Genomic DNA, 24,168 nt, shown 5'->3' on the forward strand with positions numbered 1-24,168 from the left:
TTCAGGAGGGGTTTGGGGGGGTCTGAGGGGTTTGGGGGATCTGGGGGTGTTCAGGAGGGGTTTGGGGGGGTCTGGAGGAGGTTTGGGGGGATCTGGGGGGTGTTCAGGAGGGGTTTGGGGGGGTCTGAGGGGTTTGGGGGGATCTGGGGGGTGTTCAGGAGGGGTTTGGGGGGTCTGAGGGGTTTGGGGGGATCTGGGGGTGTTCAGGAGGGGTTTGGGGGGGTCTGAGGAGGTTTGGGGGATCTGGGGGGTGTTCAGGAGGGGTTTGGGGGGGTCTGAGGAGGTTTGGGGGGATCTGGGGGTGTTCAGGAGGGGTTTGGGGGGGTCTGAGGGTGTTTGGGGGGGTCTGAGGCAACGCAGGGGGTGGTTGAGCGGGGTCTGGGAGGGCTTTGGGGGGGTCCGGGGGGGGGGGGGGGGTCCGGAGGGGTCGGCGGAGTCCGGGGGGATTCGGGGGCTCTGGGAGGGGTTTGGGGGGTCCCGGGGGGGGGGGTTGGGGGGTGCGCTGGGGGTCGCCGCCCCCCCCTGACGCTGGGGGGGGTGCAGGGGGAGCTGCGGATCAGCGTGCTGCCCGCCTACCTCTCCTACGACGCCCCGTGGCCCGTGCGCAAGATCCCGCTGCGCTGCACCGCGCACTACGTCGGCCTACCACGTCGAGTCCAAGGTACCCGCCCCGCGCCGCCCCCGCGCCGTGCCGTGCCGTGCCATTCCGTGCCGTGCCGTGCCATTCCGTGCCGTGCCGTGCCATTCCGAGCCACACTGTGCTGTGCCGTGCCATTCTGTGCCATGCCATGCTGAGCCACACCGCCCCGGGCCGTGCCATTCCGTGCCATTCCAAGCCACACTGTGCCATGCCGTGCCATTCTATGCCGTGCCGTGCCATGCTGAGCCACACCATGCCATTCCGTGCCATTCCGAGCCACACCATGCCGTGCCATGCCGTGGCATTCCGTGCCGTGCCATTCCGAGCCACACCGTGCCGTGCCGTGCCATTCCGAGCCACACCGTGCCCGTGCCATTCCGTGCCGTGCCATGCTGAGCCACACCGCCTCGTGCCGTGCCATTCCAAGCCACACCGTGCCATGCCGTGCCATTCCATGCCGTGCCATGCCATGCTGAGCCACACCGTGCCGTGCCGTGCCATTCCGAGCCACACCGTGCCATGCCGTGCCATTCCGAGCCACACCATGGCCGTGCCATTCCGTGCCGTGCCATGCTGAGCCACGCCGCCCCGTGCCGCGCCATTCCAAGCCACACCGTGCCATGCCGTGCCATTCCCATGCCGTGCCATGCCATGCTGAGCCACACTGTGCCGTGCCGTGCCATTCCGAGCCACACCGTGCCGTGCCGTTGCTGTCGTGCCACAACATGACGTGCCCGTGAGATGCCGCGCTGTGCCACGTCATGCCCTGCCATGTCACGCTGTGCCGTGCCGTGCCGTGTCATGCCATGACGCGCCACGCTCTGCTGTGCCAGGCCGTGTCATGCCACACCGTGCCGTGCTGTGCCATGTTGTGCCATTCCATGCCATACTGTGCCACCTCGTGCCACGCCATGTGATGCCGTGCCGTGTCGTGCCATGACGCGCCATGCTGTGCCATGCCAGGCCGTGTCATGCCACACCGTGCCGTGTTGTCCGTTTGCCAGGCCATGTCATGCCACACCGTGCCGTGTTGTCCGGGCCGGGGCCGGGCCGGGCCGTGCCATTCCACGCCGTGCTGTGCCACGTTGTGCCGTGCCGGGGCTCCCTGGCAGCAGCGTGAGCCGCGCTCTTCCTCCCCGGGGTGCCGCAATCCCCCCTGGGAGGCCACCGAGTGCCACCGTCCCCGGGGCCCGGGGGGGGGGGAAGCCGGGGAGGGGGGGGCTCCCCCGCGGTGTGTGTGTGTCCCGTTGTCGTGTCCCCCCCCCCGGCCCCGGTGCGACGCCGGTGTCACCGGCAGGTCTACGCGGTGGCACCAGCAGCAGCAACCCCTGCACCCGCATCCCCCCGCATGACGGGCGAGGAGAAGGAGTTCGAGAGCATCGAGCGGGGTGAGAACAGCCGGGGCCCCCCCCGTGTCCCCCCCCCCCTCCCCGAGCCCTGGCCCCCCCTTTAGCCCTGTGGACCCCCCAAGTCCTGTCCCCCCCCCCAAATTGAGCCCTGGCCCCCCCCCGTCCCCCCCTCCCTGAGCCCTGGCCCCCCCCCTTTAGCCCCTGTGGACCCCCCAAGTCCTGTCCCCCCCCCCTCCCTGACCCCTGTCCCCCCCCCCAGGCCCTGTGTCCCCCCCTCTTTGAGCCCTGGCGCCCCCCCTCCTTTAGCCCTGTGGGCCCCCCCAAGTCCTGTCCCCCCCCACTTGAGCCCTGGGCCCCCCCTCCTTTAGCCCTGTGGACCCCCCAAGTCTGTGCCCCCCTCCCCGAGCCCTGGCCCCCATTCCCTGATCCCCTATCCCCCCCCCCCAGGCCCTGTGTCCCCCACACCGAGCCCTGTCCCCCCTTCCTGACCCTTGGTCCCCCCCCTCCCTTGAGCCCTGGTCCCCCCAGTGAGCCCTGTCCCCCCTCCCTGACCCCTCTCCCCCCCCCACCAAGCCCTGTGACCCCCCCCCCCAAGCCCTGTTCCACCCCCAACCCTTGTCCCCCTCCCTGACCCTTGTGTGTCCCCCCCGAGCCCTGTCCCCCCTCCCTGACTCTTGTCCCCCCCTTGTCCCCCCCCCCCCCCCGAGCCCTGTCCCCCCTCCCTGACTCTTGTCCCCCCCTTGTCCCCCCCCCCCCCCCCGAGCCCTGTCCCCCCTCCCTGACCCTTGTCCCCACCTTGTCCCCCTTCCCAGGTCCTGTCCCCCCCCCGAGCCCTGTCCCCCCTCCCTGACTCTTGTCCCCCCCTTGTCCCCCCTCCCTGAGCCCTGTTCCCCCTCCCTGACCCTTGTCACCCCTGTTGTCCCCCCTCCCCAACCCTTGTCCCCCCTCCCTGACCCTTGTGTCCCCCCCTGAGCCCTGTCCCCCCCCTCCCTGACCCTTGTCCCCCTCCTTGTCCCCCCTTCCCAGGTCCTGTCCCCCCCTCCCTGACCCTTGTCCCCCCCTTTCCCACCTCCCTGACCCTTGTCCCCCCGTTTGTCCCCCCTCCCTGACCCTTGTGTCCCCCCCCCGAGCCCTGTCCGCCCCTCCCTGACCCTTGTCCCCCCCCTTTCCCCCCCTTGTCCCCCCTCCCTGAGCCCTGTTCCCCCTCCCTGACCCTTGTCACCCTGTTGTCCCCCCTCCCCGAGCCCTGTTCCCCCTCCCTGACCCTTGTCACCCCTGTTGTCCCCCCTCCCCAACCCTTGTCCCCCCTCCCTGACCCTTGTCACCCCTGTTGTCCCCCCTCCCCAACCCTTGTCCCCCCTCCTGACCCTTGTGTCGCCCCCCCTGAGCCCTGTCCCCCCTCCTGACCCTTGTGTCACCCCCCTGAGCCCTGTCCCCCCTCCCTGACCCTTGTGTCACCCCCCCTGAGCCCTGTCCCCCCTCCCTGACCCTTGTCCCCCCTTTTCCCCCCCTTGTCCCCCTTCCCCGAACCCTGTCCCCCCTCCCTGACCCTTGTCACCCCCTTGTCCCCCCCTCCCCAACCCTTGTTCCCCCTCCCTGACCCTTGTGTCCCCCCCCCCGAGCCCTGTCCCCCCTCCTGACCCTTGTCCCCCCACCTTGACCCCTGTCCCCCCCGCAGACGACCGCTACATCCACCCGCAGCAGGAGGGCCTTCTCCATCCAGCTCATCTCCCCGGTGAGCTGGGAGACCATCCCCAACACCCGGTGAGCACCGGGGGGGGCTCCCCCCCTTCAACCCCCCCCCCTTCAACCCCTCCCCCCCCCAGAGCCGGGGTGGGCCGCGGGGGGGGCTGTGGGCCCGACGCTGCCCCTGGGCGCCGGCAGGATCGAGCTGGAGGAGTGGGAGCACGTCACCTGCATGAAGACGGTGTCGCTCAAGAGCGAGGAGACGGTGTCGGGGCTCAAGGGCTACGTCGCCGTCGGCACCTGCCTCATGTCAGGGCGAGGAGGTCACCTGCCGCGGCAGGGTGAGGCGGGGGGCGGCCGGGGGGGGGGACACCCGGGGGTCTGGGGGGACACACGGGGTCTCGGGGGCTACCTGGGGGCTTCAGGGGACACCCAGAGGTCTCGGGGGACACCTTGGGGGACACCTTGGGGGACACCAAGGGTCCTGGGGGACACCCAGGGTCTCAGGGGATACCTTGGGGGACACCCGGGGGTCTCAGGGGACACCTGGGGGCTTCAGGGGACACCTTGGGGGACACCCAGGGGTCTCGGGGGACACCCAGGGGTCTCAGGGGACACCTTGGGGGACACCCGGGGGTCTGGGGGTACACACGGGGTCTCGGGGGACACCTGGGGGCTTCAGGGGACACCCGGGGGTCTCGGGGGACACCTTGGGGGGACACCCAAGGGTCCTGGGGGACACCCAGGGGTCTCGGGGGACACCTTGGGGGATGCCCAGGGGTCTCAGGGGATGCCCAGGGTCTCAGGGACACCTTGGGGGACACCCGGGGGTCCTGGGGTACACCCAGGGGGACACCCAGGGGTCTAAGGGGACGCCCAGGGGTCTCGGGGGACACCCAGGCGTCGGGGGGGGGGTCAGACAGGGGTCTTGGGGGACACCTGAGGGTCTCGGGGGACACCCAGGAGTCTCGGGGGGGGGGGGGGGTCAGACAGGGGTCTCAGGGGACCTTGGGGGACAGCCAGAGGTCTTGGGGGACGCCTCAGGGTCTCAAGGGACACCCAGGGATCGGGGGGGGGTCAGACAGGGGTCTCAGAGGACACCCAGGGTCTTGGGGGACGCCTGAGGGTCTCAGGGGACAGCCAGGGGTCTGGGGGGGGGGGTCAGACAGGGGTCTCGGGGGACACCTGAGGGTCTCAGGGGACACCCAGGGGTCGGGGGGGGTCAGACAGGGGTGTCAGGGGACCTTGGGGGGGGTCAGACAGGGGTCTCAGGGGACACCTGAGGGTCTCAGGGGACACCCAGGGGTTGGGGGGGGTCAGACAGGGGTCTCGGGGGACACCTGAGGGTCTCAGGGGACACCCGGGGGTCTTGGGGGATGCCCAGGGGTCTGGGGGGGGGTCAGACAGGGGTCTCGGGGGACACCTGAGGGTCTTGGGGGACACCTGAGGGTCTCAGGGGACAGCCAGGGGTCGGGGGGGGGGTCAGACAGGGGTCTCGGGGACACCCGGGTGTCTGCGGGGGGGACAGCCGGGGGTCTCGGGGGACAGCCGGGGGTCCCCCAGCAGGCCGAGGGCTCTCCCCGCCCGCCCTGCGGCCCCGCCGTGGGTGGCTTCGGGGGTGTCCCAGCCGCTGCTGCGCGTCATCGTCGTCCCCCCCCGCCTCCCGCCCCCCCAGATCCTCATCATGGACATCATCGAGGTGGTGCCGGAGCGGGGCAGCCCCTCACCAAGAACAAGTTCAAGGTCCTGTACGAGAAGGAGCAGAAGGGGCCGGTCACCGCCCTCTGCCACTGCAACGGCTACCTGGTCTCCGCCATCGGCCAGAAGGTGCCGCGACGCCGTCACAGGGCGGGGGGGGGGGGGCCGGGGGGATGCCGCGGGGGTGACGGTGGGGTGACGGTGACCCTGTGTCCATCCGTGTGGCCTTCCCCGGTGGCGGCAGATCTTCCTGTGGAGCCTGAAGGACAACGAGCTGACGGGCATGGCCTTCATCGACACCCAGCTCTACATCCACCAGATGATCAGCGTCAAGAACTTCATCCTGGCGGCCGACCTCATGAAGAGCATCTCGCTGCTGCGCTACCAGGAGGAGAGCAAGACCCTCTCCCTCGTCAGCCGGGTAATGCCGCCGACGCCGATGCCGACGCCGACACCGCCACCGCCTGCCCTGACCGCCGTCCCCTCTCCCCGCAGGACGCCAAGCCCTTGGAGGTCTACAGCGTGGACTTCATGGTGGACGGCACCCAGCTGGGCTTCCTCGGTACGGCGCCACCGGGCTCCTGGCACAGCCACGGGGCCGATGGCACCGCCGTGGGGATCCTGGCGCTGCCACGGGGCTCCCGGCACCGCCACGGGGATGAGGGCACCCCCACCGGGGTCGTGGTGCCGCCGTGGGGCTGAGGGCACCGCCATAGGGCTGATGGCGCTGCCGCCGGGGACCTGGGACTGCCGCGGGGCTGATGGCACTGCCACCGGGGGTCGTGGTGCTGCCGTGGGGCTGATGGCACTGCCACGGGGATAATGGCACTGCCACGAGGGTCCTGGCACTGCCACGGGGCTGATGGCGCTGCCACCGGCATCATGGTGCCACCGTGGGGCTGATGGCACTGCCACCGAGGTCATGGTGCCCCACGGGGCTGATGGCACTGCCGTGGGGATCCTGCACCGCCATGGGGCTGATGGCACTGCCACTGGTATCACGGTGCCACCATGGGGCTGATGGCACGGCCACCAGGGACCTGGCACTGCCACCAGGGTCCTGGCACTGCCACATGGGTGATGGCACTGCCACTGGCATCATGGTGCCACCGTGGGGCTGATGGCACACTGCCACCAGGGTCCTGGGACCACCGCGGGGCTGATGGCACTGCCGTGGGGACCCTGGCACTGCCACAGGGCTGATGGCGCTGCCACCGGCATCACAGTGCCACCATGGGGATAATGGCGCTGCCACCAGGGTCCTGGCACTGCCACATGGCTGATGGCACTGCCACGAGGGTCCTGGCACAGCCATGGGGCTGATGGCACCACCGTGGGGATCCTGGCACAGCCACGGGGCTGATGGCACTGCCACCGGCATCACGGTGCCACCACGGGGCTGATGGCACTGCCATGGGGATAATGGCGCTGCCGTGGGGCTGATGGCACTGCCACCGGGGTCCTGGGACCACCACGGGGCCGATGGCACCGCCGTGGGGATCCTGGCGCCATCGCGGGGTCCTGGCGCTGCCACGGGGCTGCCACACGGTTCCTGGTGCCGCCGTGGGGGCCGCTGGCACCGTGGCGCGGGGGGTTGGTGCCCGGGCGGGCGCCGGGGGCTCCGTGGGTGCCGGCGCTCGGGGCTCCCGGCAAACCTGCCTCTTCCCGCAGTGTCCGACCGGGACCGGAACCTGCTGGTCTACATGTACCTGCCCGAAGGTGAGTGGGGCTGGGGCCGCGCCGCGCCGTACCGGTGCCGTCTCTGCCGGGCCGGGGCCGTGCCGCGCTGTACTGGTGCCGTGCTGGGCCGTACTGGTGCCGTGCCATGCCATACCGGTGCCATCTGTGCGTACTGGTGCCATCTGGGCCATACTGGTGCCGTGCCGTAACGGGTTGGTGCTGTACCAGCCCCGTGCCGTGCCAGATCGGGGCTGTGCCGTGCTGTGCCGGCTGGGTGCGGTGCCGTGTGGTGCCATGGTGGGCCACGATGGGCCATGTCATGCCGTGCCATAACGTGATGTGCCACACGCCGTGCCGCGCTGTGCTGTGCCACGCTGGGCCGTACTGTGCCATGACGTTATGCCGTGCCGTGCTATGCCGTGCCAGACTGTGCCACAACATGCCATGTCATGCCATACCGTGCTGTGCCATGCCGTGCCATGCTGTGCTGCGCTGTGCCATATTGTGCCATGCTGTGTCACAATGTGCTGTGCCGTGACACACCGTACCATGCTGTGCTGTGCCATGCCGTGCCATGTGATGCCATATGGTGCTGTGCCGTGCCACGTCATGCCGTGCCATGCCATGTTGTGACACGCTGTGCCATGCCATATAATGCCGTGCTGTGCTGTGCCGTGTTGTGACACACTGTGCCGTGCCGTGCGGTGCCATGGCATGCGGTGCCGTGCCGTGTGACGCTGTGGCGTGCCGTGTTGTGCCACGCCGTGCTGTGCTGTGCTGGGTTGTGCCACGCCGTGCGGTGCGGTGCCGTGTGACGCCGTGCCGTGCCGTGTTGTGACACGTGGTGCCGTGGCGTGTGGTGCCGTGTGATGCCATGGCGTGCCATGTTGTGCCACGCCGTGCTGTGCCGTGCGGTGCCGTGTGATGCTGTGCCGTGTTGTGCCACGCCGTGCGGTGCGGTGCCGTGTGACGCCGTGCCGTGCCGTGTTGTGCCACGCCGTGCGGTTGTGGTTGCCGTGTGACGCTGTGGTGTGCGGTGCGGTGCCGTGTGACGCCGTGGCGTGCCGTGCCATGCCGTGTTGTGGCACGCCGTGCGGTGCGGTGCCGTGTGACGCCGTGGCGTGCCGTGCCGTGCCGTGTGACGCCGTGCTGTGCGTGTCGCCGCAGCCAAGGAGAGCTTCGGGGGGCTGCGGCTGCTGCGCCGGGCGGATTTCCACGTGGGCGCCCACGTCAGCACCTTCTGGCGCACCCCCTGCCGCGGGGCCGGCGACGGCGCCCGGAGGAGCAGCGCCTGGGACAGCAAACACATCACCTGGTTCGGTGAGAACGGGCCCCCCCGGCCCCACGGACCCCCCCCCAGACCCCCCCCCAGACCCCCCCCCACCCCCCCCCACCATCTGATCCCCCCACACCCCCCCTCCCAGACCCCCACAGTCCCCCCAGACCCCCCCCCCCACCCTCTGACCCCCCCAGACCCCAACAGCCCCCCCACCCTCTGACCCCCTGACCCCCCCTCCCAGACCCCCACAGTCCCCCCTGACCCCCCCCGAGTCTCTTTGACCCCCCCAGACCCCCTACAGACCCCCCCACCCTCTGACCCCCCCCAAGTCCCTCTGATCCCCTCAGACCCCCCCACAGCCCCCCCCCCAAAGCCCCCCCACAGACCCCCCCTGCCCTCTGACCCCCCCCAAGTCCCTCTGACCCCACAGACCCCCCCCCAGACCCCCCCACCCTCTGACCCCCCACACCCCCCCTCCCGGACCCCAACACCCCCCCCCCACCCTCTGACCCCCCCACACCCCACGGCCCCCCCCACAGCCCCCCCCGCCCTCTGACCCCCCCCGAGTCCCTCTGACCCCCCCAGCCCCCCCTCACCCCCCCGACCCCACTGACCCCCCCCCAGACCCTCTGACACCCCCCCAGACCCCCCCCGTGCCCCCCTTGCCCCCCATTTCCCCACTGACCCCCCCTGCCTCACTGACCCCCAGGCCCCCCCCAGCCCCACTGAGCCCCCCCTGCCCCCCAACCCCCCAAACCCCCACGGCCCCCCCCGCCCCCCATTTCCCCACCAACCCCCCCCTGCCCCACTGACCCCCCGCCCCCCAGCCCCACTGACCCCCCCGCCCCCCAGCCCTATTGACCCCCCCCTGCCCCACTGACCCCCCCCGCCCCCCAGCCCCACTGACCCCCCCCTGCCCCACTGATCCCCCCCCCGCCCCCCAGCCCCACTGACCCCCCCCTGCCCCACTGACCCCCCCCCGCCCCACTGACCATCCCCTGCCCCCCAGCCCCACTGACCCCCCCCTGCCCCACTGACCCCCCCCGCCCCCCAGCCCCACTGACCCCCCCCTGCCCCACTGACCCCCCCCCCCGCCCCCCAGCCCCACTGACCCCCCCCAGCCCCACTGACCCCCCCTGCCCCACTGACCCCCCCCGCCCCCCAGCCCCATTGACCCCCCCCTGCCCCACTGACCCCCCCCGCCCCCCAGCCCCACTGACCCCCCCCAGCCCCACTGACCCCCCCTGCCCCACTGACCACCCCCCGCCCCCCAGCCCCATTGACCCCCCCCTGCCCCACTGACCCCCCCCGCCCCCCAGCCCCATTGACCCCCCCCTGCCCCACTGACCCCCCCCGCCCCCCAGCCCCACTGACCCCCCCCCCCGCCCCCCAGCCCCATTGGCCCCTCCCTGCCCCACTGACCCCCCCTGCCCCACTGACCCCCCCCGCCCCCCAGCCCCACTGACCCCCCCCTGCCCCACTGACCCCCCCCTGCCCCACTGACCCCCCCCGCCCCCCAGCCACGCTGGACGGGGGTGTGGGGCTGCTGCTGCCGATGCAGGAGAAAACCTACCGGCGGCTGCTGATGCTGCAGAACGCGCTGGGCACCGTCCTGCCCCACCACGCCGGGCTCAACCCCCGCGCCTTCAGGTACTGCCCCACGGCCGCCCCACGGCCGCCCCACGGCTGACCCACAGCCACCCCACAGCACCCCACAGCCACCCCACGGCACCCCACAGCACCCCACACCCACCCCACGGCACCGTCCTGCCCCACCACGCCGGGCTCAACCCCCGCGCCTTCAGGTACTGCCCCACGGCCGCCCCACGGCTGACCCACAGCACCCCACAGCCGCCCCACAACACCCCCCCCCCCACACACCAGGCTTAACCCTCAGGCATTCAGGTACTGCCCCATGGCTGACCCACAGCCGCCCCACACCCCGCCCCATGGCTGCCCCACGGCACCGTCCTGCCCCACCACACCTTCAGGTACTGCCCCACACCTGCCCCACAGCACCCTCCTGCCCCACCTACGCTGGGCTCAACCCATGGGCCTTCAGGTAGCGGCCGCCCCACACCTGCCCCACACCCCCCACACCTGCCCCACGGCACCCTCCTGCCCCCACACGCTTTCAGGTGGTGCCCCACGGCACTGCCCTGCCCCACGGCTGCCCCACGGCGTGGCCCTGCCCCACACCTCGTCCCCGTCCCCGTCCCGCAGCCCCCCGGGGTCACCGTGTCCCCCCCCGGGGCGGGGCTGTGGGGCTGCCGTGGGGTGTCACCGGGGGGTCCCCAAGGGGGGTGTCCTCCCCCCAGCGCTGATGTCCCCTCTGGGACACCCCCCCCCCCCGGTGCCATTGTCCCCCCAGCGCCGACGGTGTCCCCCCAGCGCCCGTGTCCCCACGTCCCCGTGTCCCCCGGTGTCCCCTGGTGTCCCCATGTCCCTCAATGTCCCCCAATGTCCCCATGTCTCCAGTGTCCCCATGTCCCCGGTGTCCCCAGTGTCCCCCAATGTCCCCCAGTGTCCCCAGTATCTCCAGTGTCCCCCAGTGTCCCCCTGGTGTCCCCATGTCCCCCAATGTCCCCCAATGTCCCCCAGTGTCCGCCAGTGTCCCCCAGTGTCCCCAGCATTCCCAGTGTCCCCCAGTGTCCTCATATCTCCCAATGTCCCCTGGTGTCCCCATGTCCCCCAGTGTCCCCTGGTGTCCCCATGTCCCCCTGTCCCCCAGTGTCTCCAGTGTCCCCAGTGTCCCCCAGTGTCGCCAGCGTCCCCCAGTGTCCCCATGTCCCCGGTGTCCCCCTGTCCCCCAGTGTCCCCAGTATCCGCAGTGTCCCCTGGTGTCCCCAAGTCCCTCAATGTCCCCCAGTGTCCCCAGTATTCCCAGTGTCCCTCAGCGTCCCCTAATTTCCCCAGTGTCCCCATGTCCCTGGTGTCTCCATGTCCCCCAACATCCCCCAGTGTCCCCAGTATTCCCAGTGTCCCCCCAGTTCCCCGTGTCCCCCAGTGTCCCCTAATGTCTCCCAATGTCCCCAGTGTCCCCATGTCCCTGGTGTCTCCATGTCCCCCAGTGTTGCCAGCGTCCCCCCATGTCCCCGGTGTCCCCATGTCCCGCAGTGTCCCCTGGTGTCCCCAATGTCCCCTGGTGTCCCCATGTCCCTCAATGTCCCCCAGTGTCCCCAGTATTGCCAGTGTCCCCAGTGTCCCCCTGTCCCCTGTCCCCCGTCCCAGGCTGCTGCAGGCCAAGAGCTGGTCCCTGCAGAATGTGGTGTCCCCAGTGTCCCCATGTCCCCCAATGTCCCCATGTCCCCAATGTCCCCAGTGTCCCCATGTCCCCACGTCCCCTGTCCCCGCAGGCTGCTGCAGGCCAAGCGCCGGTTGCTGCAGAACGTGGTGTCCCCAATGTCCCCCAATGTCCCCCAGTGTCCCCATGTCCCCCAGTGTCCCAAGTGTCCCTCAGTGTCCCTCAGTGTCCCCCTGTCCCCCAATGTCCCCATGTCCCCTGTCCCGTGTCCCCCCAGGCTGCTGCAGGCCGAGCGCCAGTCTCTGCAGAACGTGGTGTCCCCAATGTCCCCCAGTGTCCCCAGTGTCCCCCTGTCCCCCGTCCCAGGCTGCTGCAGGCGGAGCGCCGGTCGCTGCAGAACGCGGTGTCCCCAGTGTCCCCCAGTGTCCCCATGTCCCCAATGTCCCCATGTCCCCAGTGTCCCCATGTCCCCACGTCCCCTATCCCCGCAGGCTGCTGCAGGCGGAACGCCGGTCTCTGCAGAACGTGGTGTCCCCAGTGTCCCCAATGTCCCCTGTCCCCCAGTGTCCCCCTGTCCCCCAGTGTCCCCATGTCCCCCAATGTCCCCATGTCCCTAGTGTCCCCAATGTCCCCACGTCCCCTGTCCCCCGTCTCAGGCCGCTGCAGGCGGAGCGCCGGTCTCTGCAGAACGCGGTGTCCCCAGTGTCCCCATGTCCCCCATGTCCCCAATGTCCCCCAGTGTCCCCCAATGTCCCCAGTGTCCCCAGTGTCCCCTGGTGTCCTGTGTCCCCGCAGGCTGCTGCAGGCCGAGCGCCGGTCGCTGCAGAACGTGGTGTCCCCAGTGTCCCCAATGTCCCCCTGTCCCCCAGTGTCCCCCTGTCCCCCAGTGTCCCCATGTCCCCCAATGTCCCCGTGTCCCCAGTGTCCCCAATGTCCCCACATCCCCTGTCCCCCGTCTCAGGCCGCTGCAGGCGGAGCGCCGGTCTCTGCAGAACGCGGTGTCCCCAGTGTCCCCTTGTCCCCCATGTCCCCAATGTCCCCCAGTGTCCCCAATGTCCCCCAGTGTCCCCAGTGTCCCCCAATGTCCCCCAGTGTCCCCATGTCCCCAGTGTCCCCATGTCCCCATGTCCCCTGTCCCAGGCTGCTGCAGGCGGAGCGCCGGTCGCTGCAGAACGCGGTGTCCCCAGTGTCCCCCTGTCCCCCAATGTCCCCCAGTGTCCCCAATGTCCCCCAGTGTCCCCAGTATTCCCAGTGTCCCCATGTCCCCCAATGTCCCCCTGTCCCCCAGTGTCCCCCAATGTCCCCAATGTCCCCCTGTCCCCAGTGTCCCCCAGTGTCCCCCTGTCCCCCGTCCCAGGCTGCTGCAGGCGGAGCGCCGGTCTCTGCAGAACGCGGTGTCCCCAGTGTCCCCATGTCCCCAGTGTCCCCCTGTCCCCCAGTGTCCCCCTGTCCCCCAGTGTCCCCATGTCCCCAGTGTCCCCAATGTCCCCCAGTGTCCCCATGTCCCCATGTCCCCCGTCCCAGGCTGCTGCAGGCGGAGCGCCGGTCGCTGTAGAACGCGGTGTCCCCAGTGTCTCCAATGTCCCCCAGTGTCCCCCTGTCCCCAGTGTCCCCCAGTGTCCCCCAGTGTCCCCAGTGTCCCCAATGTCCCCGTGTCCCCGCAGGCTGCTGCAGGCGGAGCGCCGGTCGCTGCAGAACGCGGTGTCCCCAGTGTCCCCAATGTCCCCCAGTGTCCCCAGTGTCCCCATGTCCCCATGTCCCCTGTCCCAGGCTGCTGCAGGCGGAGCGCCGGTCGCTGCAGAACGCGGTGTCCCCAGTGTCTCCAATGTCCCCCAGTGTCCCCCTGTCCCCAGTGTCCCCAGTGTCCCCCAGTGTCCCCAGTGTCCCCGTGTCCCCTGTCCCAGGCTGCTGCAGGCGGAGCGCCGGTCTCTGCAGAACGCGGTGCGGAACGTTCTGGACGGGGAGCTGCTGGGGCGGTTCCTCTACCTGAGCGCCATGGAGCGGGGGGAGCTGGCCAAGAAGATCGGCACCACCCCCGACATCGTGCGTGCCCGTGGGGCAGCCGTGGGGCAGCCGTGGGGCAGCGCTGGGGCAGCCGTGGGGCGGGGATGTGGGGATGGGGGTGGGGATGGGGTGGGTGTGGGGCGGGGATGTGGGGATGGGATGTGGGGATGGGATGTGGGGCGGGGATGGGGTGGGTGTGGGGCAGTGGTGGGGCGGGCCGTGGGGCTGGGATGTGGGGATGGGGATGCGGGGCTGGGGGTGGGGATGGGGTGGATGTGGGGGTGGGATGTGGGGATGGGATGTGGGGCGGGGATGGGGTGGGTGTGGGGCAGGGTGTGGGGCAGCGGTGGGGCTGGCTGTGGGGCGGGCTGTGGGGCTGGCTGTGGGGAGGGGATGCAGGGCTGGGGGTGGGGCTGGGGTGGGATGTGGGGCTGGGATGTGGGGCTGGGATGTGGGGCGGGGATGGGGTGAGTGTGGGGCAGGGTGTGGGGATGGCTGTGGGGAGGGGATGTGGGGCTGGGATGTGGGGATGGGCTATTGGGGATGGGATGTGGGGCGGGGATGGGGTGAGTGTGGGGCAGGGTGTGGGGCAGCGGTGGGGATGGCTGTGGGACGGGCTGTGGGGCAGCGGTGGGGCTGGGGATGGGGTGGGTGTGGGGATGGGCTATGGGGATGGGATGTGGGGCGGGGATGGGGTGAGTGTGGGGCAGGGTGTGGGAATGGGATGTGGGGCAGAGTGTGTGGATGGCTATGGGGATGGGGTGGCTGTGGGGCAGGGTGTGGGGATGGGATGTGGGGCAGAGTGTGGGGCAGCGGTGGGGCTGGGATGTGGGGCTGGGTGTGGGGCTGGGTGTGGGGATGGCTGTGGGGATGGGATGTGGGGCAGGGATGGGGTGGGTGTGGGGCACGGGGTAGGGATGGGATGTGGGGCTGGCTGTGGGGCTGGGATGTGGGGATGGGCTATTGGGGCTGGGATGTGGGGTGGGGATGGGGTGAGTGTGGGGATGGCTGTAGGGCTGGGATGTGGGGATGGCTGTGGGGATGGCTGTGGGGCAGGGGGTGGGGATGGGATGTGGGGATGGCTGTGGGGCAGAGTGTGGTCCCAGGGCTCCCTCTGCCCCATAGATGTGTCCCCCAGGGCTCCCTCTGCCCCATAGACGTGTCCCAGGGCTCCCCCTGCCCCATAGCTGTGTCTCAGGCCTCCCTCTGCCCCACAGATGTGTGTCTCAGGACTTTCTCCGCCCCATAGATGTTTCCCAGGGCTCCTCCTGCCCCATAGATGTGTGTTCAGGGCTTCTTCTGCCCCATAACCGTGTCTCAGGGCTCCCTCTGCCCCATAGCCGTGTGTCCCAGGGCTCCCCCTGCCCTATAGATGTGTCCCCCAGGGCTCCCCCTGCCCCATAGCTGTGTCTCAGGCCTCCCTTCGCCCCATAGCCGTGTCCCCCAGGGCTCCCTCTGCCCCATAGCTGTGTCTCAGGCCTCCCTCTGCCCCATAGCCGTGCCCCCCAGGGCTCCCTCCACCCCATAGATGTTTTCCAGGGCTCCCCCTGCCCCATAGCTGTGTCTCAGGGCTCCCTCTGCCCTATAGATGTGTCCCCCAGGGCTCCCCCTGCCCCATAGATGTGTGTTCAGGGCTTCTTCTGCCCCATAACTGTGTCTCAGGGCTCCCTCTGCCCCATAGCCGTGTGTCCCAGAGCTCTCTCTGCCCCATAGCCGTGTCCCCCAGGGCTCCCTCCGCCGCATAGATGTTTTCCAGGGCTCCCTCTGCCCCATAGATGTGTGTTCAGGGCTTCTTCTGCCCCATAGCCGTGTCTCAGGCCTCCCTCCGCCCCATAGCCGTGCCCCCCAGGGCTCCCTCTGCCCCATAGCCGTGTGTCCCAGGGCTCCCCCTGCCCCATAGCTGTGTCTCAGGCCTCCCTCCGCCCCATAGCCGTGCCCCCCCCAGGGCTCCCTCCGCCCCACAACCGCGTGCCGGGCTCTCCGCCCCACACATCGTGCCCCACACGCCTCCTTCCCCCCCCCCCCAGATCCTGGAGGACCTGCTGGAGATCGACCGGGTGACGGCTCACTTCTGAGACACCCCCCGCGCCCCACAAGTGCCTCCCCCCGCCCCACAAGTGCCCCCCCCCCCCCCTCCCCCCCCCCTTGGTAAAGAGCGGGGTCTCCCAGCGCCGCCTGCGGGGGTTTATTGGGGCGGGGCCGCCCCTCACGCGCGCAGGAGCCGCGCGAGCTGCCGGCCCTGGGGCACGAGCCCGCACGAGCCCAGCAGCCGCAGGAGCGAGGCCGCCAGGCGCGTGGAGAGACTGCCCAGCCTGGGGGGGAGGGGGGAGCCTTCGTCATCGTCATCGTCATCGTCATCATCGTCACCGCCCCCCCGCCTTCCCCGGCATCATCCCCCCCCTCCCCACCCTCCCCACCCCCGCCTTCATCCCCCCCCTCCTCATCCTCCTCCCCCTCCTCATCCCCACCCTCCTCATCCTCCCCACCCCCGCCTTCATCCCCCCCCCTCACCCTCGCCCTCCTCACCCTCCTCATCTTCCTCACCCCCCACCTTCATCCCCCCCCACCTTCCCCAGCATCATCCCCCCCCTCCTCACCCTCCTCCTCCTCACCCTCGCCCTCCTCACCCTCATCTTCCTCACCCCCCACCTTCATCCCCCCCTGCCTTCCCCAGCATCATCCTCCCCTCCTCATCCCCCCCTTCCTCGCCTTCATCACCCTCCTCACCCTCCCCACCCTCGCCTTCATCCCCACCCCCCTCACCCTCCTCATCATCGCCCTCCTCACCCTCATCCTCCTCCCCACCCCCGCCTTCATCCCCCCCACCCTCCCCAGCATCATCCCCCCCTTCCTCACCCTCCTCCTCCTCATCCCCATCGCCCTCCTCACCTTCATCTCCCCCACCTTCCCCATCATCATCCTCACCCCCGCCTTCATCCCCCCCTTCCTCACCCTCGGCCTCCTCACCCTCCTCATCTTCCTCACCCCCCACCTTCAGCCCCCCCGCCTTCCCCAGCATCATCCCCCCCTTCCTCACCCTCCTCCTCCTCATCCCCATCGCCCTCCTCACCTTCATCGCCCTCCTCACCCTCCTCACCCCCCACCTTCATCCCCCCCACCTTCCCCATCATCATCCCCACCCCCGCCTTCATCCCCACCCTCCTCACCCTCGCCCTCCTCACCCTCCTCATCTTCCTCACCCCCCGCCTTCCCCAGCATCATCCCCCCCTTCCTCACCCTCCTCCTCCTCCTCCCCTTCCTCATCCCCATCACCCTCCTCACCCCTGCCTTCATCCCCACCCTCCTCACCCTCACCTTCCTCACCCTCACCCCCCATCATCCCCCCCCACCTTCATCCCCATCCCCCCCATCATCACCCTCACCCCCGCCTTCATCCCTCCCACACCATCATCACCCTCACCCTCCTCATCCTCACCCTCACCTTCATCCCCACCATCCTCCTCCTCCTCCCCATCCCCTGTCATCCTCCCCCTCATCTTCATCCAGCCTCCTCCTCCCATCGTCATCCTCCCCATCCTCATCTTCACCCCCCACCATCCTCCCTGTCCATCATCTTCCTCACCCCCATCCTCCTCCCTCGAACCTTCATCCCCCCATCTTCCTCATCTTCCTCCCCCCATCATCATCTTCATCCCCATCTCCCTCATCTTCATCCCCCATCCTCATCTTCATCCCCATCCTCCTCACCTTCATCCCCCATCTTCTCCCCCGTCCCCTATCTTCATCCCCCCTCATCATCCTCCTCCCCGTCTCCATTCCCCATCATCATCCCCCCATCCTCCCCCTCCCCACCTTCATCCCCCCATCATCTTCCTCCTTCCCCATCTTCATCCCCCCATCCTCCTCCTCCCCCCATCTTCCTCATCCCATCATCTTCCTCCCCATCGTCATCCCCACCATCCTCCTCCTCCCCCCATTATCCATGCCCCCTGCATCCCCCCATCATCTTCCTCCCACCATCCTCCTCCTCCCCATCCTCCTCCTCCCCCCCATCTACCCCATCTTCCTCCCACCATCCTCCTCCTCCCCCCATCTTCCTCCCCCCATCATCTTCCTCCCCATCGTCCTCCTCCCCCCATCTTCATCCCCCCGTCATCTTCCTCCCACCATCTTCCTCCTCCCCATCCTCCTCCTCCCCCCCATCTACCCCATCTTCCTCCCCCCATCATCTTCCTCCCCCCGTTATCCATGCCTCCCCTCCTAGCCCCTTCATCTTCCTCCCCCATCCTCCTCCTCCCCCATCATCTTCCTCCCCCCATCCTCCTCCTCCCTCATCATCCTCCCCCATCTTCATCCCCCATCCTCCTCCTCCTCCCCCCATTATCCATGCCCCCCCATCCTCCTCCCCATCTTCCTCCCGCCATCCTCCTCCTCCCCCCCTTAATTTGTGCCCCCCATCCCCCTCCCCCCATCTTCATCCCCATCATCCTCCTCCCCCCGTCATCCATGCCCCCCCCGGCATCCTCCCATCCCCCTCCCCCATCTTCATCCCTCCCCTCCCCCACCTGAGGGCCAGCTCGAACTTCAGCCCCTCCCAGAGGCCCCGCACCCACCGCCCGGCCCCGCCCCGGCCCCGCCCCGCGCTGAGGCGGCTCCAGCTGCGCACGGCGCTGTGGGGCGAGAGCGGGGTGTGGGGCGAGAGAGAGTGGGTGTGGGGCGGGTGTGGGGCGAGATGGGGCGGGTGTGGGGCAAGAGCAGCGTGTGGGGCGGAGTGCGGGGCGGGTGTGGGGCGGGGTGTGGGGCGGAGTGCGGGGGTGGGGCGAGAGAGAGTGGGTGTGGGGCAGGGTCTGGGGCGACAGGGGGCGGGTGTGGGGCAAGAGCAGCATGCGGGGCGGAGTGTGGGGTGTGGGGCGGAGTGTGGGGTGTGGGGCAGGTGTGGGGCGGGGTGTGGGGCGAGAGACAGCAGGTGTGGGGCAAGAGCAGCGTGTGGGGCGGGGTGTGGGGCAGCCATGGGGCAGAGAGCCGTGTGGGGCGAGAGGGGGCAGGTGTGGGGCAAGAGGAGCGTGTGGGGCAGAGGGCGGGGTGTGGGGCGAGAGAGCGGCAGTGGAGTGGGATGGAGGCTGTGAGGCGGGGTGTGGGGCAAGAAAGCGGGTGTGGGGCAGGGTGTGGGGTGACAGGGGGCGGGTGTGGGGCAAGAGCAGCGTGTGGGGCGGAGTGCGGGGTGTGGGGCGGAGAGCGGCAGTGGGGCTGTGGGGCGGGGTGTGGGGCGGGATGGGGGCTGTGGGGTGGGGTGTGGGGCGAGAGAGAGCAGGTGTGGGGCAGGGTGTGGGGCAAGAGGGGGCGGCGGTGGGGCAGAGAGCAGGATGTGGGGCGGGATTGGGGCTGTGGGGCGGGATGTGGGGCAGGGTGTGGGGCGGGATGGGGCACGATGGGACCAAAGTGGGTCAGGACAGGGCGGGATGGGGCAGGACTGGGGCTCTATGGGGCAGGATGGACGCCATGGGGCAGTACAGGGATGCATTGGGGTGCTGTGGGGCAGGTGGTGGTGGGGGGGTGCCATAGGGCGGGACGGAGCCGAAGTGGGTCAGTATGGGGCAGAATTGGGGCGCCATGGGGCGGGACTGGGGCACTATGGGGTGGGATGGGGATGAATTGGGGCAGGATGTGGGGCAGGATGGGCGCCATGGGGCAGGACTGGGGCACTATGGGGTGGGATGGGGATGAATTGGGGCAGGATGTGGGGCAGGATGGGCGCCATGGGGCGGGACTGGGGCACTATGGGGTGGGATGGGGATGAATTGGGGCAGGATGTGGGGCAGGATGGGCGCCATGGGGCAGGACTGGGGCAGTACGGGGAGGAACTGGGGCGGGATGGGGAGGAATTGGGGCGCTATGGGGCGGGATGGGGAGGAATTGGGGCGCTATGGGGCGACACTGGGGCAGTCAGGTCAGAGTTGGGGTGCTATGGGGCGGACCTGGGGCAGTACAGGGCAGAATGGGGGCGCTATGGGGCGGGATGGGGCGTAAGGGGATAAATCGGGTTGGGATGGGACAGAATCGGGGACTGTGGGGCCAAAGTGGGGCGCTGTGGGTCTGAGTTAGGTCAGTGGGTCCTTGAGGGTCAGTGGGTCTCTATGGGTCAGAGTTGGGTCAGTGGGTCCCTATGGGTCAGAGGATTCCTGTGGGTCGCTATGGGTCAGTGGGTCCCTGTGGGTCTACGGGTCAGAGTTGGGTCTGTGGGTCCGTGGGTCAATGGGTCCCTATGGGTCAGTGAGCCCCTATGGGTCAGAGGGTCCCCGTGGGTCAGTGGGTTGCTATGGGCCGGTGGGTCCCTGTGGGTCCCCATGGGTCTGTGGGTCGCTATGGGTCAGTGGGTGCCCATGGGCCTATGGGTCAGAGTTGGGTCAGGGGGTCCCTGTGGGTCAGTGGCTCGCTATAGGTCAGTGGGTCCCAAGGGGTCCCTGTGGGTCAGAGTTGGGTCTGTGGGTCGGGGGTTCCTATGGGTCAGGGGGTTGCGATGGATCCATGGGTTAGGGGTCACGGTGGGTGCCAGGGTGTGGGTTGGGGGTCGTGGGGGGTCAGGGGTCATGGTGGGCCTGTGGGTTGGGGGTCACGGTGGGTGCCGTGGGTCGGGGGTCGCAGTGGGTCGGGGCTCGGGGGTTGTGGTGGGTTGCGGTGGGTCGGGGGTCGGGGTTGCAGTGGGTCAGGGCTCGGGGGTCGCAGTGGGTCGGGCCGTGTCCGTGGGTGTGGGTTGGGGCTTGGGGGTCGCGGTGGGTCGCGGTGGGTCGGGGGTCGGGGTCGCAGTGGGTCGGGGCTTGGGGTGGGTTGGGGCTCGGGGTTGCAGTGGGTCCATGGGTCGGGGTCACAGTGGGTCGCGGTGGGTCGGGGCGCGTCCGTGGGTGTGGGTCGTGGGTCGCAGTGGGTCGGGGTTTGGGGTGGGTCGGGGTTTGGGGTAGGGGTGGGTCGTGGTGGGTCAGGGGTCGCGGTGGGTCGCGGTGGGTCGGGGTTTGGGGTGGGTCTGTGGGTCGCAGTGGGTTGGGGCTCGGGGGTCGTGGTGGGTCTGTGGGTTGGGGGTCGCAGTGGGTTGGGGGTCGCGGCGGGTTGGGGTCGCAGTGGGTCGCAGTGGGTCGGGGCTCAGGGGTCGCAGTGGGTCCATGGGCCAGGGGTTGCAGTGGGTCAGGGCTTGGGGTCGTGGTGGGTTGGGGGTCAGGGTCGCGGTGGGTCACGGTGGGTCGGGGTTTGGGGTGGGTGTGGGTCGTGGTGGGTCAGGGGTCGCGGTGGGTCGCGGTGGGTCGGGGCTTGGGGTGGGTCCGTGGGTCGGGGGTCGCGGTGAGTCGAGGGTCGCAGTGGGTCGGGGCTTGGGGTCGCAGTGGGTCCATGGGCCAGGGGTCGCAGTGGGTCGGGGCTTGGGGTCGCAGTGGGTCCATGGGCCAGGGGTCGCAGTGGGTCGGGGCTTGGGGTCGCGGTGGGTCGGGGTTTGGGGTGGGTCTGTGAGTCGGGGGTCGCGGTGGGCCGGGGTCGCAGTGGGTCACGGTGGGTCGCAGTGGGTCGGGGTTTGGGGTGGGTCAGGGCTTGGGGGTCGCAGTGGATCAGGGGGTCACAGTGGGTTGCAGTGGGCCGGGGTTTGGGGTGGGTCCGTGGGTCGGGGGTCGCGGTGGGTCGGGGTCGCGGTGGGTCGCAGTGGGTCGGGGTTTGGGGTGGGTCTGTGGGTCGCAGTGGGTTGGGGCTCGGGGGTCGTGGTGGGTCTGTGGGTTGGGGGTCGCAGTGGGTTGGGGGTCGCGGCGGGTTGGGGTCGCAGTGGATCCATGGGCCAGGGGTTGCAGTGGGTCAGGGCTTGGGGTTGCGGTGGGCCGGGGTTTGGGGGTCGCGGTGGGTCGGGGTTTGGGGTGGGCCGGGGTCGCAGTGGGTCGTGGTGGGTCGCAGTGGGTCGGGGTTTGGGGTGGGTCGGGGCTTGGGGGTCGCAGTGGGCCGGGGTTTGGGGTGGGTCGGGGTCGCGGTGGGTCGCGGTGGGTCAGGGTTTAGGGGTGGGTCCATGGGTCGGGGGTCGCAGTGGATCGGGGGGTCGCGGTGGGCCGGGGTTGGGGGTGGGTCCGTGGGTCGTGGGTCGCAGTGGATCGGGGGGTCGCGGTGGGTCGCAGTGGGTTGCGGTGGGTCAGGGGTCCGTGGGTCGGGGTTTGGGGTCGTGGTGGGTTGCGGTGGGTCGGGGTTGGGGGTGGGTCCGTGGGTCGGGGGTCGCAGTGGATTGGGGGGTTGCGGTGGGTCGCGGTGGGTCGGGGTTTGGGGTGGGTCGGGGTTGCAGTGGGTCGCGGTGGGTCAGGGGTTGCGGTGGGTCGGGGTCGCAGTGGGTCGCAGTGGGTCGGGGTTTGGGGTCGCGGTGGGTCGGGGTCGCAGTGGGTCGCAGTGGGTCGGGGTTTGGGGTTGCAGTGGGTCGCGGTGGGTCGCGGTGGGCCGGGGTTTGGGGGTCGCGGTGGGTCGGGGTTTGGGGTGGGTCGGGGTCGCGGTGGGCCGGGGTCGCAGTGGGTCGTGGTGGGTCGCAGTGGGTCGCGGTGGGTCAGGGGTCGCGGTGGGTCGGGGTCGCGGTGGGTCGTGGTGGGTCGGGGTTTGGGGTGGGTCGGGGTCGCAGTGGGTCGCGGTGGGTCGGGGTTGGGGTGGGTGTGGGTCGCGGTGGGTTGGGGGTCAGGGTCGCAGGGGGTCGCAGTGGGTCGCGGTGGGTCAGGGGTCGCGGTGGGTCAGGGGTCGCGGTGGGTCGCAGTGGGTGGGTACCTGCGGGCCATGAGCACGTAGCGGTCGACGGGGGCGCCGAGGGCGCGTGGAGGCTGCGCACGGTGTTGAGGTTGCGGAAGACCAGCAGCATCGGGCGCGGCAGCGCGCGCAGCACGCGCAGGACCCGCGGGAAGCGCTGCGCCGCCATCGCCTGCAGGTACCCGCGCTCCGCCGCCGACAGCGGCCCCGCGCCCGCCCCGCGCCGCGCCCCCAGCGGCCGCTGCAGCAGGATCTCGCAGAAGAGGAAATAGTCTGGGGGGGGGAACGCGGGGCGGGGGGGTCAAGGTTGGGGGGCGCAGACCCCAGATCCGCCCCCCCCCTCCGAAAGGAGCCGCATCAGGGTCTCAAGAACAGGGAATGGTCGGGGGGGGGGGAATATGGGGGGGGGAAATACCGGGGGGGTGTCAAGGTTGGGGGGCGCAGACCCCAGGATCCCCCCCCCCCCAAGAGGAGCCGCATCAGGGTCTCGGGGGGGGGAATATGGGGGGGGGGGAACGCGGGGGGTGTCAAGGTTGGGGGGGCGCAGACCCCAGGATCCCCCCCCCCCCCAAAGAGGAGCCGCATCAGGGTCTCGGGGGGGGGAATATGGGGGGGGGGAAAATACGGGGGGTGTCAAGGTTTGGGGGCGCAGACCCCAGGATCCGCCCCCCCCCCCCCCCAAAAAAGGGGCCGCGTCAGGGTCTCAAAGAACAGGGAATGGTCGGGGGGGGGGGGGGAATATGGGGGGGGGGGTTGGGGGGGGCAGCACCCCAGGAGGGAGATAAACGGGTGTAAACCAACCCCCCCCCCCCCCCCCCCCCCAAAAAAAGGGGTCACGGTTTGGGGGGCACAGACCCCTCCCCCCCCCCAGCGATGGAGTTTTGGGGGACCCCCCCGCCCCCCCAATTCCCTCTGATCACCCCGGGGGGGGGGGGGCGGTTTGTGTGAAGGTATTGGGGGGGGGGGGGGGGGGGAGGTTTGGGGTGGGGTGTCCCGTGTCCCCCCCTCCCCCCCTCCCTCCCCCCCCCCAAAAAAAACCCCGCCCCCCCCGGCCTGACCCTGCGCCTGCACCCCCAGCTCGGCCGCGCGCAGCCTCATGGCGCCGTCGTCGCGCAGGACAATGGCGCGCCAGAGCTGGCACAGCGCCAGCCGCTCCCTGCGGGCACACGGGGCCATGGGGCGCCATGGGGCGGCACGGGGGGAGACGGGGCGGGATGGGGTGGGATGGGGCAGAATTGGGGCGCGATGGGGCGGGACGGGGGGAGACGGGGCGGGATGGGGGGAGATGGGGGGGGATGGGGCGGAATTGGGGCACTGTGGGGAGGAATTGGGGTGCGATGGGGCAGGATGGGGGGAGATGGGGTGCTATGGGGAGGAATTGGGGCGCGATTGGGGGAGATGGGGTGCTATGGGGCAGAATTGGGGCGCGATGGGGCAGAATTGGGGCGCTGTGGGGCGGAATTGGGGCGGGATGGGGGGAGATGGGGTGGGATGGGGCACTATGGGGAGGAATTGGGGCGGGATGGGGCAGAATTGGGGCGCTGTGGGGAGGAATTGGGGCGCGATTGGGGGGGATGGGGCGCTATGGGGCGGGATGGGGTGCTATGGGGTGGAATTGGGGCGCTATGGGGCAGAATTGGGGCGCGATGGGGTGGGATGGGGCAGAATTGGAGCGCTATGGGGCGGGATGGGGGGAGATGGGGTGGGATGGGGCAGAATTGGGGCGCGATGGGGCGGAATTGGGGCACTGTGGGGCGGAATTGGGGCGCTATGGGGTGGGATGGGGGAGATGGGGTGGGATGGGGTGCTGTGGGGCGGAATTGGGGCGCGATGGGGCAGAATTGGGGCGCGATTGGGGAGGATGGGGGGAGATGGGGCAGAATTG

The 24,168-nt window shown here is 70.2% G+C and overlaps 2 protein-coding genes across 2 annotated transcripts; one reads left to right on the plus strand and one right to left on the minus strand.

Annotated features, from left to right (window-relative positions):
• Positions 1 to 463: 463 nt before the first annotated feature.
• On the plus strand, positions 464 to 15,897 carry CPSF1 (cleavage and polyadenylation specific factor 1; the record flags this gene model as incomplete). The annotated part of the gene is given in 16 exon segments (XM_063321603.1): positions 464 to 639; positions 641 to 661; positions 1,938 to 2,028; positions 3,668 to 3,696; positions 3,698 to 3,753; positions 3,874 to 3,985; positions 3,987 to 4,016; positions 5,351 to 5,384; positions 5,387 to 5,502; positions 5,618 to 5,794; positions 5,869 to 5,935; positions 7,045 to 7,092; positions 8,221 to 8,373; positions 9,853 to 9,982; positions 13,481 to 13,619; positions 15,608 to 15,897. Coding segments are annotated over 16 exon segments (1,427 nt in total), but the record flags the coding sequence as incomplete, so codon positions are not given.
• LOC134509125 (uncharacterized aarF domain-containing protein kinase 5-like) lies at positions 15,675 to 23,486 on the minus strand. Its single transcript, XM_063321604.1, is given in 5 exon segments — positions 15,675 to 15,892; positions 18,107 to 18,211; positions 22,305 to 22,350; positions 22,353 to 22,556; positions 23,342 to 23,486. Coding segments are annotated over 5 exon segments (579 nt in total). The 5' UTR covers positions 23,460 to 23,486; the 3' UTR covers positions 15,675 to 15,786.
• Positions 23,487 to 24,168: the final 682 nt, after the last annotated feature.

The sequence above is a fragment of the Chroicocephalus ridibundus genome, unplaced genomic scaffold (genome assembly GCF_963924245.1).
Source record: "Chroicocephalus ridibundus unplaced genomic scaffold, bChrRid1.1 SCAFFOLD_691, whole genome shotgun sequence".
NCBI lineage: Eukaryota > Metazoa > Chordata > Aves > Charadriiformes > Laridae > Chroicocephalus > Chroicocephalus ridibundus.